Below are 15,787 nucleotides of genomic sequence, written 5' to 3'. Positions count from 1 at the left end.
AGGAATAGATAATACAAATATTAAAGAAGAACTAAAAGAAAAATATAGACAAAGACTAACAAAAATACTGAAAACAGAATTGACAGCAAGAAACAAGACAAAAGCTATAAATACTTATGCTATACCAATATTGACCTACTCATTTGGAGTAGTGAAATGGAGTAACACAGACCTAGAAGCACTCAATACACTTACACGATCACAATGCCACAAATATAGAATACATCACATACATTCAGCAACAGAAAGATTCACATTAAGCAGAAAGGAAGGAGGAAGGGGATTTATCGACATAAAATACCTACATTATGGACAGGTAGACAATTTAAGAAAATTCTTTCTAGAACGAGCAGAAACTAGCAAAATACACAAAGCAATCACTCATATAAATACATCGGCTACACCACTACAATTTCATAACCACCTCTACAACCCTTTAGATCACATAACATCAACAGATACGAAGTAAATTGGAAAAAGAAAACACTACATGGCAAGCACCCATATCATCTAACACACCCACACATCGATCAAGACGCATCCAACACATGGCTAAGAAAAGGTAATATATACAGTGAGACGGAAGGATTCATGATTGCAATACAGGATCAAACAATAAACACCAGATATTACAGCAAGCATATTATTAAAGATCCCAATACCACAACAGATAAATGCAGACTTTGCAAACAACAAATAGAAACAGTAGATCACATCACAAGCGGATGTACAATACCAGCAAATACAGAATACCCCAGAAGACATGACAATGTAGCAAAAATAATACATCAACAGCTTGCCTTACAATATAAACTTATAAAACAACACGTTCCCACATACAAGTATGCACCACAAAATGTACTGTAGAATGATGAATACAAATTATACTGGAACAGAACCATTATAACAGATAAAACAACACCACATAACAAACCTGACATCGTACTCACCAATAAAAAGAAGAAATTAACACAACTAATCGAAATATCCATACCGAATACAACAAATATACAAAAGAAAACGGGAGAAAAAATTGAAAAATACATCCAACTGGCTGAGGAAGTAAAGGACATGCGTCATCAGGATAAAGTTGACATTATACCAATTATACTATCAACTACAGGAGTCATACCACACAATATCCACCAGTACATCAATGCAATACAGCTACATCCAAACTTATATATACAACTACAGAAATCCGTAATTATTGATACATGTTCAATTACCTGAAAGTTCCTAAATGCAATATAACATATACCGTACAGTTAAAAGGAAGTCACGCTTGATCAAGGTCCGCGTCAGTTTCCATTTTTGACCAGACATAACATCTGTGAAAAGAAAGAAATAATAATAATAAATCCATTTGGCTCAATTGTATAGTGCAATTCTTTCAACTAGCTGCCACTTAAGGGATTTGTGTGCCCCACCTACTCTATAATCCTACCAGGGAAAATGGACCTACAGCTTAATGTGGAATGCAAACCACATGTCATTACTAGTGAATCTTCACCTCATCTAGCGGTGAAGGCTGAGTTGAAGGCAGACTATAATATTCCATGGTCTGGCTGAGATTTGATCCTGTGAACTTCTGGTTTCCATGCATGCACTTTATCAAGTGAGACCTTCATGCTGTTAGTTCTGTCTTGTCTGGTATTACATTATTCGGTCAAATTACATTGTAGTTATCAGAGCCAAGCACATAATATATTAATCACATATATTAATCTACCACATATTTTTATAGCAAGTATTGTGACAGGCACAATGCATAGTGCACACTTTTCATTTAAAGTATTGGAGTTAAATATTTATATTCTCTTTTACATTTGTATTTATATTATAGCACCAAAGGACTGTATACCCTTTTATTTTCTGTGTTGTTTTAGGCTTCATTAAAAAATACAATATATGTTGATATGACACCTACACTGAGGCAAACATATAGGATGTTCTGTAATTCACTTTCTGTTGGTTTCCTGTATTGCTCTTGAATAATCATAGCTTGTTAGTTACTTGTTTCCTATTGATTATTCCTGTTGATATGTATCTGAATCATTTTTATTTAATCTGGATGGCTAAGAAATGGGTGTGAGGATACAAAGATATTTTTTGAATCAGTACATGCTAGGTAATAAAGTTAAGTCAAATGTCAATTGATAAATGGAATAATTTTGCTTATATGACTGTGTAAAACGGTCATGGTGTGCATGCGATTGCAGTTGATAGTATGCCATAAGTGTTTTGTATAGTTAAGTACCAAAAGAAAAAAAAATGCGTCTTAATTGATGAAATGTCATAAGAGTCTATAATTACAGTTTTGACACGTGTTCACATGAGTACAGTGTTAAGGACATCCCAAAACTGAAACCACTGAGATTTAAAGTATGAAATGTTGTGACAGCCACCCCATTCACAAGACGTATCCTTCAGTTTCCATACACTATCTTAGCAAAAGTATCCAGACACCCCTATGTAATTCAAAATTGACTAACAAATGTCATGAAAGGCAGACTTGCCAGTATAAAAGGAGGTGGGTAGTATTGAGTTAGCAGACTTGGTCGATCAGGAGAGCTCAGTGAGAACATGGACTAATCAGTGGACGTCACTTGAGTAATAAAACCATAATGGATATTTCAATCCATTTAAAGCTGCCCTAGTCAACAGTTTGTGATGAGATTGTGAAGTGGAAATGCGAAGGAATTGCAGTTAAACAGAGACAGGGCAGACCTTGAGCACTGACAGACAGGGTCTGTCGAGCATTGTGGAGGGTGGTTGTAAAAAAATCACATGAAATCTGTCAAGGGACACTCTCATGAGTTCCAAACTGCAACTGGTAGTCCAGCTAGCACAGTGACTATGTGTAGGGAGTTAAAAAGAATGGGGTAGAATGGTCGAGCAGCTCCTCATACGTCACACATTTCTTGTGTCAGTGCTAAGAGATGCTTCAATGAGTGATTGGGAGTGATCCGCTACACCCTGTGGCACTCCTATGGAAGGTTTTGGTGTTAGCGAATGCTTGGAGAATGTTAAAAACGGTCACGTGTGATGCCAACAGGGAAATATAGAAGAGGTAGTATAATGGTAGGGAGGTGCTTTTTGCAGTGAGGATGCACTTAAGAAAACATTAAGTGCAAAAGAATATAAACACATTTTGCAGCATTGTGTACTATGTAAAGTGGAGGAACATTTCAGAGATGACCTTTTGTATCAGCATGAGACAATGCATTCTATCATAAAGCAGCATCTGTGAAGCAGTGATTTGTTTACAATAACATGACTGAAATGTACTGGCCTGTCCAGAGTCGTGACCTGAACCTAATAGAACACATTTCGAATGAGCTACAACATCAATTTTGCTTCCAACCCCAACATCCAACATCACCACCTACTCTGGTTTCCGCTTCTGATGAATTGACTGCCATTCCTCCAGAGGTATTCAAATACGTCATAGAAAGTGTCCCTAGCAGAGTTCAAACCATCATGAAGGTGAAGGGTGGACACACCCCGTATTAATGTCCACCAATAGGTGTCCAAATACTTTTGATCAGATACAGTATATTTTAAAGCTAAAGAAATTTTGGCTGTGAAGCATTTGAGAGTTCACTGAAGTTGTTCTTGTAATTGTAAATGAGTTTTTGGCGACCTTCTGGACTGACACTTCACATATAGAATGTGATTATTGCAAAAACATTGAATAAAGTGTTTGGTCTAAGAGGGAACTTTATTGAAAAATAAGTGTCATTTTGACACTAAAAATGAATGAATATATCATTAAAAATACTTCCTCCCAGGCTAGTAGTGAAGCATCAGTTAACACAATTGAGTACTGGGCTCTTTGCAATATGTATGTCACAGTATCCTCTGTGTTCTGGCATATCTTTAAGTACCTACCATTTCATCATAACCTTCTACAAGGTTTGCGAGGAGGACTGGTCAATATTCAGAGATATGAAAGGGATGTTCATTTGAAGCTAAAAACTTTGTATGGGCATATGCCCTATTCTTGAATTTTTTCTGAGATAGAATACACATACCGCACATTTGTTTTTGGGCTAATGGCACATACATATGTCTTACACACCCAACCTCTTTGACATTTTATCCTGGTCTGAGCTACCTCTTTCATCTTCTTTGCTTGAGATGTCTTTCTGGTATTAAATTAGCCCATTGTACACCCAGTTGTCCGTGGTGAGTTGTGTGAATTAGTGCGAGGGATTGAGAATGTATCATAGATAAGCATCAGTTAACTTGCCAAATGTTACATCTGGAGCATTGCAATGTATGGTGCAGAGACCTGGATGTTGAGGAAGGAAGATGAAAGAAGATTGGAGGTACTAGAGATGTGGATATGGAGAAGAATGGAAAGGTGAAATGGGAAGACCGCGTAAGGAATGAAGAAGTATTAAGAATAGTTGGAGAAGAAAGAAACATGCTGAAAGTCATCAGAAAGAGAAAACTGAACTGGATTGGACACTGTTTGAGGAGGGACTGTTTATTGAAGGAAGAAATAGAAGGAATGGTGGAGGGAAAAGGGGGAAGAGGAGAAAGAGGATATCGAATGCTGGACAATATCAAAGGAGACAAATGTTCAGAAATGAGAAGATTGTCCATGAACAGACAAAAGTGGAAGAGGCTTAACCCATGACAAGACCTGCTGTAAGGCAGAATACCATACTACTACTACTACTACTACTACTACTACTACTACTACTAACTGTGTTTGTACATGCAGTGGCTAAAATGCACTTATGAAGAGTATGCAGGTACGGTGTATGTGTATAGCATCTGCGACAGTAGTGCTCCATCTGCTGTTGAATAATACCGTTGGACCATTCCGGCTGACGAATTTGTGATCGTTGAGTGTTTCTTCCAAATTCCCTTTTTACTTCTGAAGTGTAGTTCAACAATCTGTGCAGGAACAGCAACACATTGTTGAAATGATGCAGCGTAGTCCTGCTACCAGCACCTCAACTTTCTGCATGTATCAGTGTCCAACGAACACATTAGATATAGATGATTTGTGCCTGTTTTACATACAGCCACGTATCAATGTCCAATGAACACATTAGATATAGAAGATTTGTGCCTGTTTTACATACAACGTGTCCACAATATTTATATTGTTACCAATGCCACATGACTGGAATTTTGCCACTGGTTAAATGCCAGTCATCTGTTTCTGTTGAAATAATTCACTGACACAGCCATGTTTACACAAAGGGAATCCACACACAAAATGCAGGAAAATCCACATGCTTCAGTAGAAACCAGGTTTGTTTTTTGAACGGTGTCTGGTGGGACGTTATTGGTAACAAGTTGATAGCTGCAGTCATTTCAGAAGAATGAATGACAGGCAGATTTTCTTGCATTTTTTGGGAATTTTGTTTGTAGAACACCTTGAGAATGTTCCTTTGTCCATGCAGACTGCAGTGTACTTCCAGCAGGACAGTGCCTCCACATTTTACCAGACTTGCTAGGGAACATCTCAGCTGCACTTAACTTAATCAGTGGACTGGCCTTGGTAGTACTATTAACTGGCTACCAAGATTGCCAGACCTCATGCCATTAGATTTTAGTTTGTGGGGGTTTGATGAAGTCTGCGGTCTGCAAACGAAAGGTGATTAAGTGAAATAAAGTGCTTGTTTGCATCGTGACTCCTGCTGCCATCATTAGGAAATGTGCAGAGACACTCAGACAACCAACTTTACATGTTCTCCCTAGAATACACAAGTTAACACTGGGATATTCAAACATGTATTGTGAGCTGTACAATAGCTAGATTGTGACATGTATGATAATGCTTAGAGGTCCTTAGATGTCAATGTGTTAAAAATATGAATTTTCAACTGACACTTCGTTGTAATGTTTACTACCTCTTGTACATGTGTAAACTAGATGAAGTGGTGTACAATACAGAAAATCAATACCAATGTACATTAAATATATTATATCACTGAAAATGTTTGGACTAGGGTGTGTGTCCATATGAAGTTTTTTGCTTCAAATGATTGTTACTTTCATATCCCTCAGCACTGACTACTCCTTGTGGGACACTGTGTGTACAAAGATGAGAAGGTATTTTCTGACTGCTTTGGAAGATAATTTAAGTGCGGAGTAGATACCCAAACTTCCACTTCTTTTACGAGATGACTTACTTGAGACGCTCGGCCGACCTTCCTTGCTGGTTAGCCTGCTGCTGCAAACTCTCTTTCACTTCTTATCCGAAGTATGCTGCTAGGTACAGGAATCTCTTAAGACTCTTTCTACTTACAAAAATAAGTAGACATACAAAGTTTCGTTTGCTTCAACTAACGACGTATATTTGAATTTCACACATTTTACAAATTCCACTCTTCACATAAATATAAACTGTTTAGTAAGTCTTTCATGTCTCCAAATGTCAGAAACAAAATAATTTATGTATAAGAGAAAGGTGGCGTAAACACCCTGTCCATTCTCAACATGAATCAGAATACCCATCTTCCCTTCAGCATGGCTAAGACAAGAGTTTTTCCCAAGAGTACCTTCTCAACTGTTCCTTTTTCACTATTATCACAGAGTTACATAAATACTCCATGGTCCTCTCATATGCACTTTCACTAAAACTTCCATGGATTGCACGACAGGTACTTGTCATTGCCGTTCGACCGCCGTGTCTACATTCTTCTCATGACTGAATTTCAAACCTGCACACACAAACACGTGATGTGCAGTAGGTAGGATTCTATCACCCCACCCTCACTTCTAAAATATCGTTACTAACAACAATTTTCCCTTGTATGATGTAATTAAAACATTTTGCTGTGCAAATTGGAACTTTCACCCATAGTACTACATCACTGTTTATTTTCTTGCAGACTTCCCACTAACCGCAAAATTGTCGCCAATGCAGGATTTTGTGCGTGAACTAAGTCTTGATTATGTCTCATAAATGTTCAATGGGATTCATGTTGGGCGATCTGAGTGGCTAAATCATTCACTTGAATTATCCAGAATGTTCATCAAACCAATTGCGAACAGTTGTAGCCCGGTGACATGGCGCATTGTCATCCATAAAAATTTTGTCGTCCTTTGGGAACATGACATCCATCAGTGGCTGCAAATGTTCAAGTAGCCAAATATCCAGAGGACCAGTTCATTCCATGTAAACACAGCCCACACCATTATGGAGCTGCCAACAGCTTGCACAGGGTCTTGTTGACAACCTGGGTCCGTGGCCTTGTGGCGTCTGACCTTACTTGAATCTTACCATCAGCTCTTACCAACTGAAATCAGGATTTATCTGATGAGGCCACGGTTTTCCAATCAGCTAGGTCCAATCAATATGGCCATGAGGCAGGAGAGGCACTGCAGCAAAATTGTACTGTTAGCCAAGCCACTCACATAGGATGTCTGCTGCTATAGCCCATTAATGTCAAATTTTGCTGTGCTGCCCTAATGGATATGTTCAATATGTCCCCACATTGATTTCTATGGTTATTTCACACAGTTTTGCTTGTCTGTTAGCAGTGACAACTTTACGCAAACATCACTATTCTTGGTATTTAAGTGAAAGCCTTTGGCTACTGTGTTGCCCATGGAAAGAGGTTACGCCTGAAATTTGGCATTCTCGGCACACTCTTGACACTGTGGATATCGGAATGTTGAATTCTCGTAACGGTTTCTGAAACGGAGTGTCCCATGTGTCTAGCTCCAAGTACCATTCTGCATGCAAAGGCTGTTAATTCCCTTTGTGCTGCCATAATCACGTTGGAAAGCTTCTCACATGAAACACCTGAGAACGAATGATAGCTCTACCAACGCACATGTAGGTGATACTACCACCACCTGTATATGTGCATATCACTATCCCATGACTCTTGTCAACTCGGTGTATATTATCCACCGTTGGTGGTGGCCTTTTGTATGAAAACACAGTGGGAAGGTAACTCTCTCAGCTGATTTTACAAGCAAAATTGTGTGACGTAATTGTATCGAAATATTAATTCATACATGAGTCTGATTCAAAAGGAATGTCTTCAGAGAACTCAACATAATCTTGGCACATTGAAAAATTGAAAGCTTCCATTCTAGTCATGGTATTGTACTTATTTCTGAAAGGAGCAGAAATCAAATCATTGTCCTAACATCCTGACTAAGTTTCTAAAGTTTATCAAAAAAAAAAAAAAACTCAACTGAATTTGTGATTGGTCTGTAAGCAAGCTATTCCTGTTTTTCCAACAGAACTAATGTTACACCATTTGCTTGCAGTTGCTTCCCTCCACTCATGAATTAAGCTTTTTGTTGCCCTCATAACCTCTGTAGTATTATGGTAAGACTGTGCCTAGTGCCTCAAAACTATCCATCTCTTTTGCCTATGTTATCAAAAAGTCATATGTAGAAAACTATTAACCATCAATATTTATTTTATTGTCATAACATGGTGTACATACAATCCAAGAGATTACCCCCTCCCCCTGCGAGCCTACCAGCATCCATGTCAGTGACAGAGTTACTTGTTGCGTATGTGAACAGTCCACCACATTATCAACGAGAATGAATAGTAATAAGTGGATTGTACTAGTAGAAAAGAGCATTTAACTTCAAACCAAATTCTTATTCTCATTCAACTGCAACTCCTCAAAGAAAAATACAACTGGTGCTCTTATTTGATTGCAAACCTTCACTGTATGTGCATACACGTGTGTAAAGATTTGAGTTTTCACTCTTCATGCCCTCTTCTTGTTGCAGATGTGGTTGCCTTAGTTCTGCGTAAAGTGTGTTAATCTCATTGAATGTCACACATTAGATTCTTGAGTCCATGTGTGTGGTTACTAGTCCTGTCAGGGGGTAGAAAATTTTGTCAGTTCAGCTTGAAATTGTTTTTTTAAATGACATCAAGAATTGTTGCGTATAGTTATAAGGCTGTTGATTGTAGACCACGGTATAAAATACATCAAACGGAGAACATTATCCATTATTATTATTATCATCATCATCATTATCATTATTATTTAGATGTCTTTCTTTTCTCAGACGTTATGTTTGGTCAAAAATGGAAAGTGACGCGGACCTTGATCAAGCGTGACTTCCTTTTAACTGTATGGTATATGTTATATTGCATTTAGGATCTTTCAGGTAATTGAACATGTATCAATAATTACGGATTTCTGTAGTTGTATATATAAGTTTGGATGTAGCTGTATTGCATTGATGTACTGGTGGATATTGTGTGGTATGACTCCTGTAGTTGATAGTATAATTGGTATAATGTCAACTTTATCCTGATGCCACATGTCCTTGACTTCCTCAGCCAGTTGGATGCATTTTTCAATTCTTTCTCCTGTTTTCTTTTGTATATTTGTTGTATTGGGTATGGATATTTCTATTAGTTGTGTTAATTTCTTCTTTTTATTGGTGAGTATGATGTCAGGTTTGTTATGTGGTGTTGTTTTATCTGTTATAATGGTTCTGTTCCAGTATAATTTGTATTCATCATTCTACAGTACATTTTGTGGTGCATACTTGTATATGGGAACGTGTTGTTTTATAAGTTTATGTTGTAATGCAAGCTGTTGATGTATTATTTTTGCTACATTGTCATGTCTTCTGGGGTATTCTGTATTTGCTGGTATTGTACATCCGCTTGTGATGTGATCTACTGTTTCTATTTGTTGTTTGCAAAGTCTGCATTTATCTGTTGTGGTATTGGGATCTTTAATAATATGCTTGCTGTAATATCTGGTGTTTATTGTTTGATCCTGTATTGCAATCATGAATCCTTCCGTCTCACTGTATATATTACCTCTTCTTAGCCATGTGTTGGATGCGTCTTGATCGATGTGTGGGTGTGTTAGATGATACGGGTGCTTGCCATGTAGTGTTTTCTTTTTCCAATTTACTCCGTATCTGTTGATGTTATGTGATCTAAAGGGTTGTAGAGGTGGTTATGAAATTGTAGTGGTGTAGCCGATGTATTTATATGAGTGATTGCTTTGTGTATTTTGCTAGTTTCTGCTCGTTCTAGAAAGAATTTTCTTAAATTGTCTACCTGTCCATAATGTAGGTTTTTTATGTCGATAAATCCCCTCCCTCCTTCCTTTCTGCTTAATGTGAATCTTTCTGTTGCTGAATGTATGTGATGTATTCTATATTTGTGGCATTGTGATCGTGTAAGTGTATTGAGTGCTTCTAGGTCTGTGTTACTCCATTTCACTACTCCAAATGAGTAGGTCAATATTGGTATAGCATAAGTATTTATAGCTTTTGTCTTGTTTCTTGCTGTCAATTCTGTTTTCAGTATTTTTGTTAGTCTTTGTCTATATTTTTCTTTTAGTTCTTCTTTAATATTTGTATTATCTATTCCTATTTTTTGTCTGTATCCTAGATATTTACGGGCATTTGTTTTTTCCATCACTTCTATGCAGTCGCTGTGGTTATCCAATACGTAATCTTCTTGTTTAGTGTGTTTTCCCTTGACAATGCTATTTTTCTTACATTTGTCTGTTCCAAAAGCCATATTTATATTATTGCTGAATACTTCTGTTATCTTTAGTAATAGGTTGAGTTGTTGATGTCAGTAGTTTTAGATCATCCATGTATAGCAAATGTGTGATTTTGTGTGGGTATGTTCCTGTAATATTGTATCCATAATTTGTATTATTTAGCATGTTGGATAGTGGGTTCAGAGCAAGGCAGAACCAGAAAGGTTACTATTATTATTATTATTATTATTATTATTATTATTATTTCCTACCAGCTTAAAAATTCACTCATTTAGTTGCTTCAGTGCATCAAATTGCCTTACACTAAAGTGATACAATTGTTTGCATGGAAGAATGCTAGAATGATAGGGCTGCTAGAGACAAATTTAACTGTTTGTCCACCACTTACTGAAATCAATGAAATACAGTCAATTCAATAATTTTTTCATGGTGACTTTAGAAGTGACCTGTTCCTTGCTCCATCTCTTGGATAGAGGCTGCCTGAAATCATGTATTGTGCATGCGCACGAAGATTTTAATATGGAAGTAATCCCCACCAACACGGTGTCAACATTAATTTTATCTGGTGCTTGTGTTGAGTTGTTGGGTACTGCCAGTTGATATACAAATGTCAATAGACTGGGAATCAGACTCTTAATATGTGTGTGTAGTTGTGCTCTCAAATTTCGTTAAGAACTAATTGTAAGTGAAATTTGTTGTTAGGGTTACTCAGAATGCAAACAGTTAGCATCATTAACAGTTGGCAATTGAATTTGCTGGAGGACACTGTTATTGGAGATGATGGACTACTTTTGAATCCATCAGGAACTGCCTTATCCATTGTATTAATTACAGTGATCGGTGGCACAAGATAACAAAATTAAGGGACTCTGAACTGAATGTGTGGATAACAGTCTGCTAGCCACTCAGATGAAAAAAGTCATGCTAACAAGATTGAAAATATGGGCACTGAGCATTAATAGACAGGCACCTTTGGTGTTAAAAGGGCTCACTACTTTTCAATGTTTGTGCTGTACCAGCCACATTGCGTCACAGTTCTAATCGTGTTTTATATACTGACAAGAAAGCATACCTCACTGGTGTGAGTTGTGCAAATTTTAGAATTCTGTATGGAGTTGTTTGTTATCGGTGATTGTAAGCAGATTATGATTTTACCTAGTGGCTCACTCATCCACTTTCGTTAATCAAATAACATCTATTTTCTGTCAGGACTTCATTTATGTATGTATTGTTGCTCCCTTCAAAAATAAATTTTAACCTTACAATTGGGGAGGGGGGGGGACAAAATAGTCAATTTGTCTCTGTGTATTAGGGTTGCTCCAAAAGAAAGGCACTATTTTTTTTTTAAACATCCAATCTATTTTCCATATCTTCAATATTTTTATAGTATGTGGATGCCTTACTGAGAGACTGTCATTTTTTCACATAATTTCTGTCCCTTTCAACTGTCCTAGTCCACTGTGAACCTAAGGTTTGTATACTTGCACATTAGGATTAAGGAGCAGCACCTTTGAGCCACTGTTTAACAGCCTTCACAAGATAGTTGCGATCTGCAAATCTCATTCCGCTAAATGATTACTTCAGTTTTCCAAAGTGGTATTTGTCACATAGTGCTGGATCGGAGCTGTAGTGTGGATATTTCCATGTTGTCTACCCAAGCTTTGTGATCTCAGTGGCGGTTTTCGCACTGGCGTGTGAACGGGCATTGTTATGCAACAGATGAACATCATGTTTTTGCCAATGTTGTCAAATGCAACACATTCAAGTATGAAGTTTTTTATTGCTTGCTACAGGCAACAGTCCTTCTGAATCAAAAATACACAGTAGCCACCACTTCTCCAGCTGAAGATGCGGTTTTGTGTTGCTTCTCCTTTGGCAAGTTTGCATTATGCTATTCCATCAACTGCCTTTTCATCTCAGGTTCAGAGTGATGCAACTAGGTTTCATCTCCCTTCACAATTCTTGCAAGCAAGTCATCTTCAAAATTTTTGTACTGTTCCAAAAGTTCACTGCGCGGTTGCCTTGCATGTTTCTTTGTGGGCATCCATCAGCACTTTGGAAAGCTACCTAGTGCAAACTGTTTTCAGCTTCAACTGTCTCAATATTATGCACATACTTGCTACTTCTACTCCGACTCAGAATGACAGTTTGTTCACTGTTAAGCATTTGTAAGCAAAATCAGATCATGAATACGCTGCACGTTGTCAGTGCAGTGGTCAGTCTGCCGCTCTGCGGAAGGTCCTTGACTATCGTCACTTCCACATTCACCATGGATAATCTGCTGGCCCAGCAACTGACTTTCTGCTGTGGAAAGTTATCATCCCCATACATCATCTTCAGTCTTGTGTGATCATTTGCCACTGTCTCATGCTCACAGTACAGGATGCACATAGAGTTCAACAGGCATCTTGATGGAGTGCTGTGACAGCGTAACTTGCGGAAACTGGTTGAATTGCATTTGAGTGCAAGTGGCAAAAATGTATTGATGACCGCTGTGAATAGCGAAGGTGTAGAACAGAAGTTTGTTTGTTTGTTTTTTTTTTTAAGGTGGGGGGTGGGGAGGTTGTGCATTACTTTTGGAGTGACCCTCATATAACATGTTATTTTACTGCCACTTTATGTTTACATGTTGCTTTTTGTGGGTATTCAGAAGAATAACAGATTTGATACTTGTCAAAGGCAGGCAGCTGACTGCTTCTTCGAAAAGTATAAGAACCCGTCTTCACTTTCTGTAACATTTCAGCCAATCAGATATTTCATTCTTGGTGCACTTAAGGAATTACTTATATCTCGTGTATGACATTTTTGAAGGCATTTCTTATAGTGGCTTTACATTAATGTTTGTTTCATGACATTTTAGAAACTTTAATAATTCAACAAGACGGTCAGTTATAATCATAAGCTTTCTCTCTTCTTAGCACCACACTGGACCCTCAGTTTCTTTGACAGGGGTCATGCAATGGCTGTAACACCAGATGGACTGAGATGTCAATCACGGGAGCAGAAGGAATGGCACGGATGTAGAGCAACGAAAGGTGTCCAAGGGAAGGGTCGTTACTATTACGAGGCAACAGTTACTGATGAAGGCTTGTGCAGAGTTGGGTGGTCCACACAACAGGTCAGCATGACAACATATACAGCAAAAAAAAGTAAGTTTCATATTTTACAGGATTTGTTGTTCTAAACCGAAATAAATTTGATTTTGAAGGCTAACCTCGATCTTGGAACTGACAAATTTGGCTTTGGATTTGGAGGCACTGGGAAGAAGTCAAACAACAAACAGTTTGACAGCTATGGTGAAGAATTTGGGATCCATGACACCATTGGGTGCTTTCTTGATTTGGACTCGGGGGAAATAAAGTTCTCAAAAAATGGTGTTGATTTAGGCAAGGCTTTCTCAATTCCACCACAAATAAAAAACTCTGCATTCTTCCCAGCAGTTGTTCTAAAGGTAAGTGAGTGTGTGTGTGTGTGTGTGTGTGTGTGTGTGTGTGTGTGTGTGTGTGTGTGTACAAGCCTAATTAAGAAATCAGGAAATCAGTATTCCAACCTTACTCTTGCTCTATCTATAGTATACATGTCTGTGCGTGTGTCACTTGTCTACTACGTGTGAAGGAAGAGTGTGCCAAATTACTCTTCTGTTGTGTCAGCTTTCCTAATAGAAAGAATGGCATACTGTGATATTGTGTTCCACAGTGTTGTCTTCAAAATGCTACAATGATCTACATTACCGAATACATTGTTTCTGGAGAGCAGAAATTTTGTTGGCTTTCAAAGCAAATGATTTGTCATACATTACAAAGAGTTCTAAGAAGCACTGTGATGCTCCTGGTGGAAAACTTACTGTGTGCTTCTGTTAATGGTCAGATTGATCTAGATATGACAAGAGCTTGGTGTTTGTGATTTAACTTCACACAGTGCCACATTTGAAGAAATAAGTGCACTAATGAGGAGGTTTGTGGAAAAGCTTTACGTAACAGACAGTCTACTACACTGCTCATTCAGATAGTTTGGAGGGTTTCAGAGGTTAGCATCAGGCTCAAGACTGCTCAGGCTGAGTATCAGTCACTCAATAGAGTGCTGTAGCAATGGGGAAGACTATTGTCTGTTATACCTCCAGTAAGTGAACCCTTGGAATTATTTTGGCATATAGTGCTGCCATCTGAGAGACCGTATTATAAGGAGAATGGAATGTTAATTGTACGAGGGCTATCCACAAAGTACATTACGTTTTCATTTGTGTCCGTTAGGAGCGAGGCTAGCGCGGCCATATTGGTGTCATGGCATTCCACCGCTCAGTCGGCATCCTGCCGCGCTAGTGAGAGGTTCGTGCTGTACTCTGTTGAGTTACTGTGACAGTTTGACATGTCAGCGTTAATTGAAAATGCCGTGAAGTGTGAAGTGTGTGCTGTAATAAGGTTTCTGACTGCAAAAAACTGTACACCGATAGAAATCTATCAGCAGCTTTGTGAAGTGTATGGGGACAACATAATCACTGAAGGTGAAGTGCGTCAATGGGTCATAAAATTTAAAAATGGCCAAACTAACATTCACGACGAAGAGCGAAGTGGAAGACCCAGCATAGTGACTGCCGAACTTGTCGAAAAAGTCGATGCCACGGTCCGTGAAAACCGTAATTTCACAATAACTGAACTCTCTCTGAGTTTTCCACAAATTTCACGAAGTTTGTTGCACGAAGTCATTACCGAAAAGCTTGGTTACCACAAGTTTTGTGGAAGATGGATACCAAAAATCTTGACAGAGATTCACAAAAATCAGCGAATGGCTGCAGCGTTAACGTTTTTGGACGCTTACGAGAAGGATGACAACTCATTACTCGATCGCATCATTACTGGTGACGAAACATGGGTTAAGCATGTGAACTGCGAGACAAAATTGCAGTCAATGCAGTGGGGGCACACAAATTCCCCCCAAAAACCCAAGAAATGCATGCAGACAATGTCGGCAAGGAAGGTGATGGCAACTGTCTTTTGGGACAGAAAAGGTGTGAGTTTTGTGGATTTCCTGGAAAGAGGCACTACAATAAACTCTCAAAGGTATTGCCAAACTCTGCACAACCTCAGAAGAGCAATACAAAACAAGCGCAGGGGAAAGTTGGGCTCAAAGATCTTGCTGATTCACGACAACACCCGGGCCCACACGGCAAATGCCACTCGTGAAGTTCTCGAATCTTTTAAGTGGGAGTTGTTTCCTCATCCGCCGTACAGTCCCGACCTGGCACCGAGTGACTTCCACTTATTCCCAGCAATGAAGAAGTGGTTGGCTATGCAGCGTTTTGA

General features: G+C 38.5%; 1 protein-coding gene across 1 annotated transcript in view; it reads left to right on the top strand.

Moving 5' to 3' along the window:
- The window catches only part of LOC126195130 (ATP-dependent RNA helicase Ddx1), an 84,167-nt gene that overhangs the window by 17,125 nt on the left and 51,255 nt on the right, over window positions 1–15,787 (top strand). Inside the window, exons 4-5 of the mRNA XM_049933627.1 lie at window positions 13,406–13,605; window positions 13,696–13,938. Coding sequence (XP_049789584.1) covers window positions 13,406–13,605; window positions 13,696–13,938 — 443 coding nt within the window. The remainder of the gene's footprint in view (window positions 1–13,405; window positions 13,606–13,695; window positions 13,939–15,787) is intronic.

Source organism: Schistocerca nitens, chromosome 7 (assembly GCF_023898315.1).
Source record: "Schistocerca nitens isolate TAMUIC-IGC-003100 chromosome 7, iqSchNite1.1, whole genome shotgun sequence".
In the NCBI taxonomy this organism is placed as follows: domain Eukaryota; kingdom Metazoa; phylum Arthropoda; class Insecta; order Orthoptera; family Acrididae; genus Schistocerca; species Schistocerca nitens.
The sequence above is the reverse complement of the archived record's forward strand: the minus strand, read 5'-3'. Positions and strand labels throughout refer to the sequence as shown.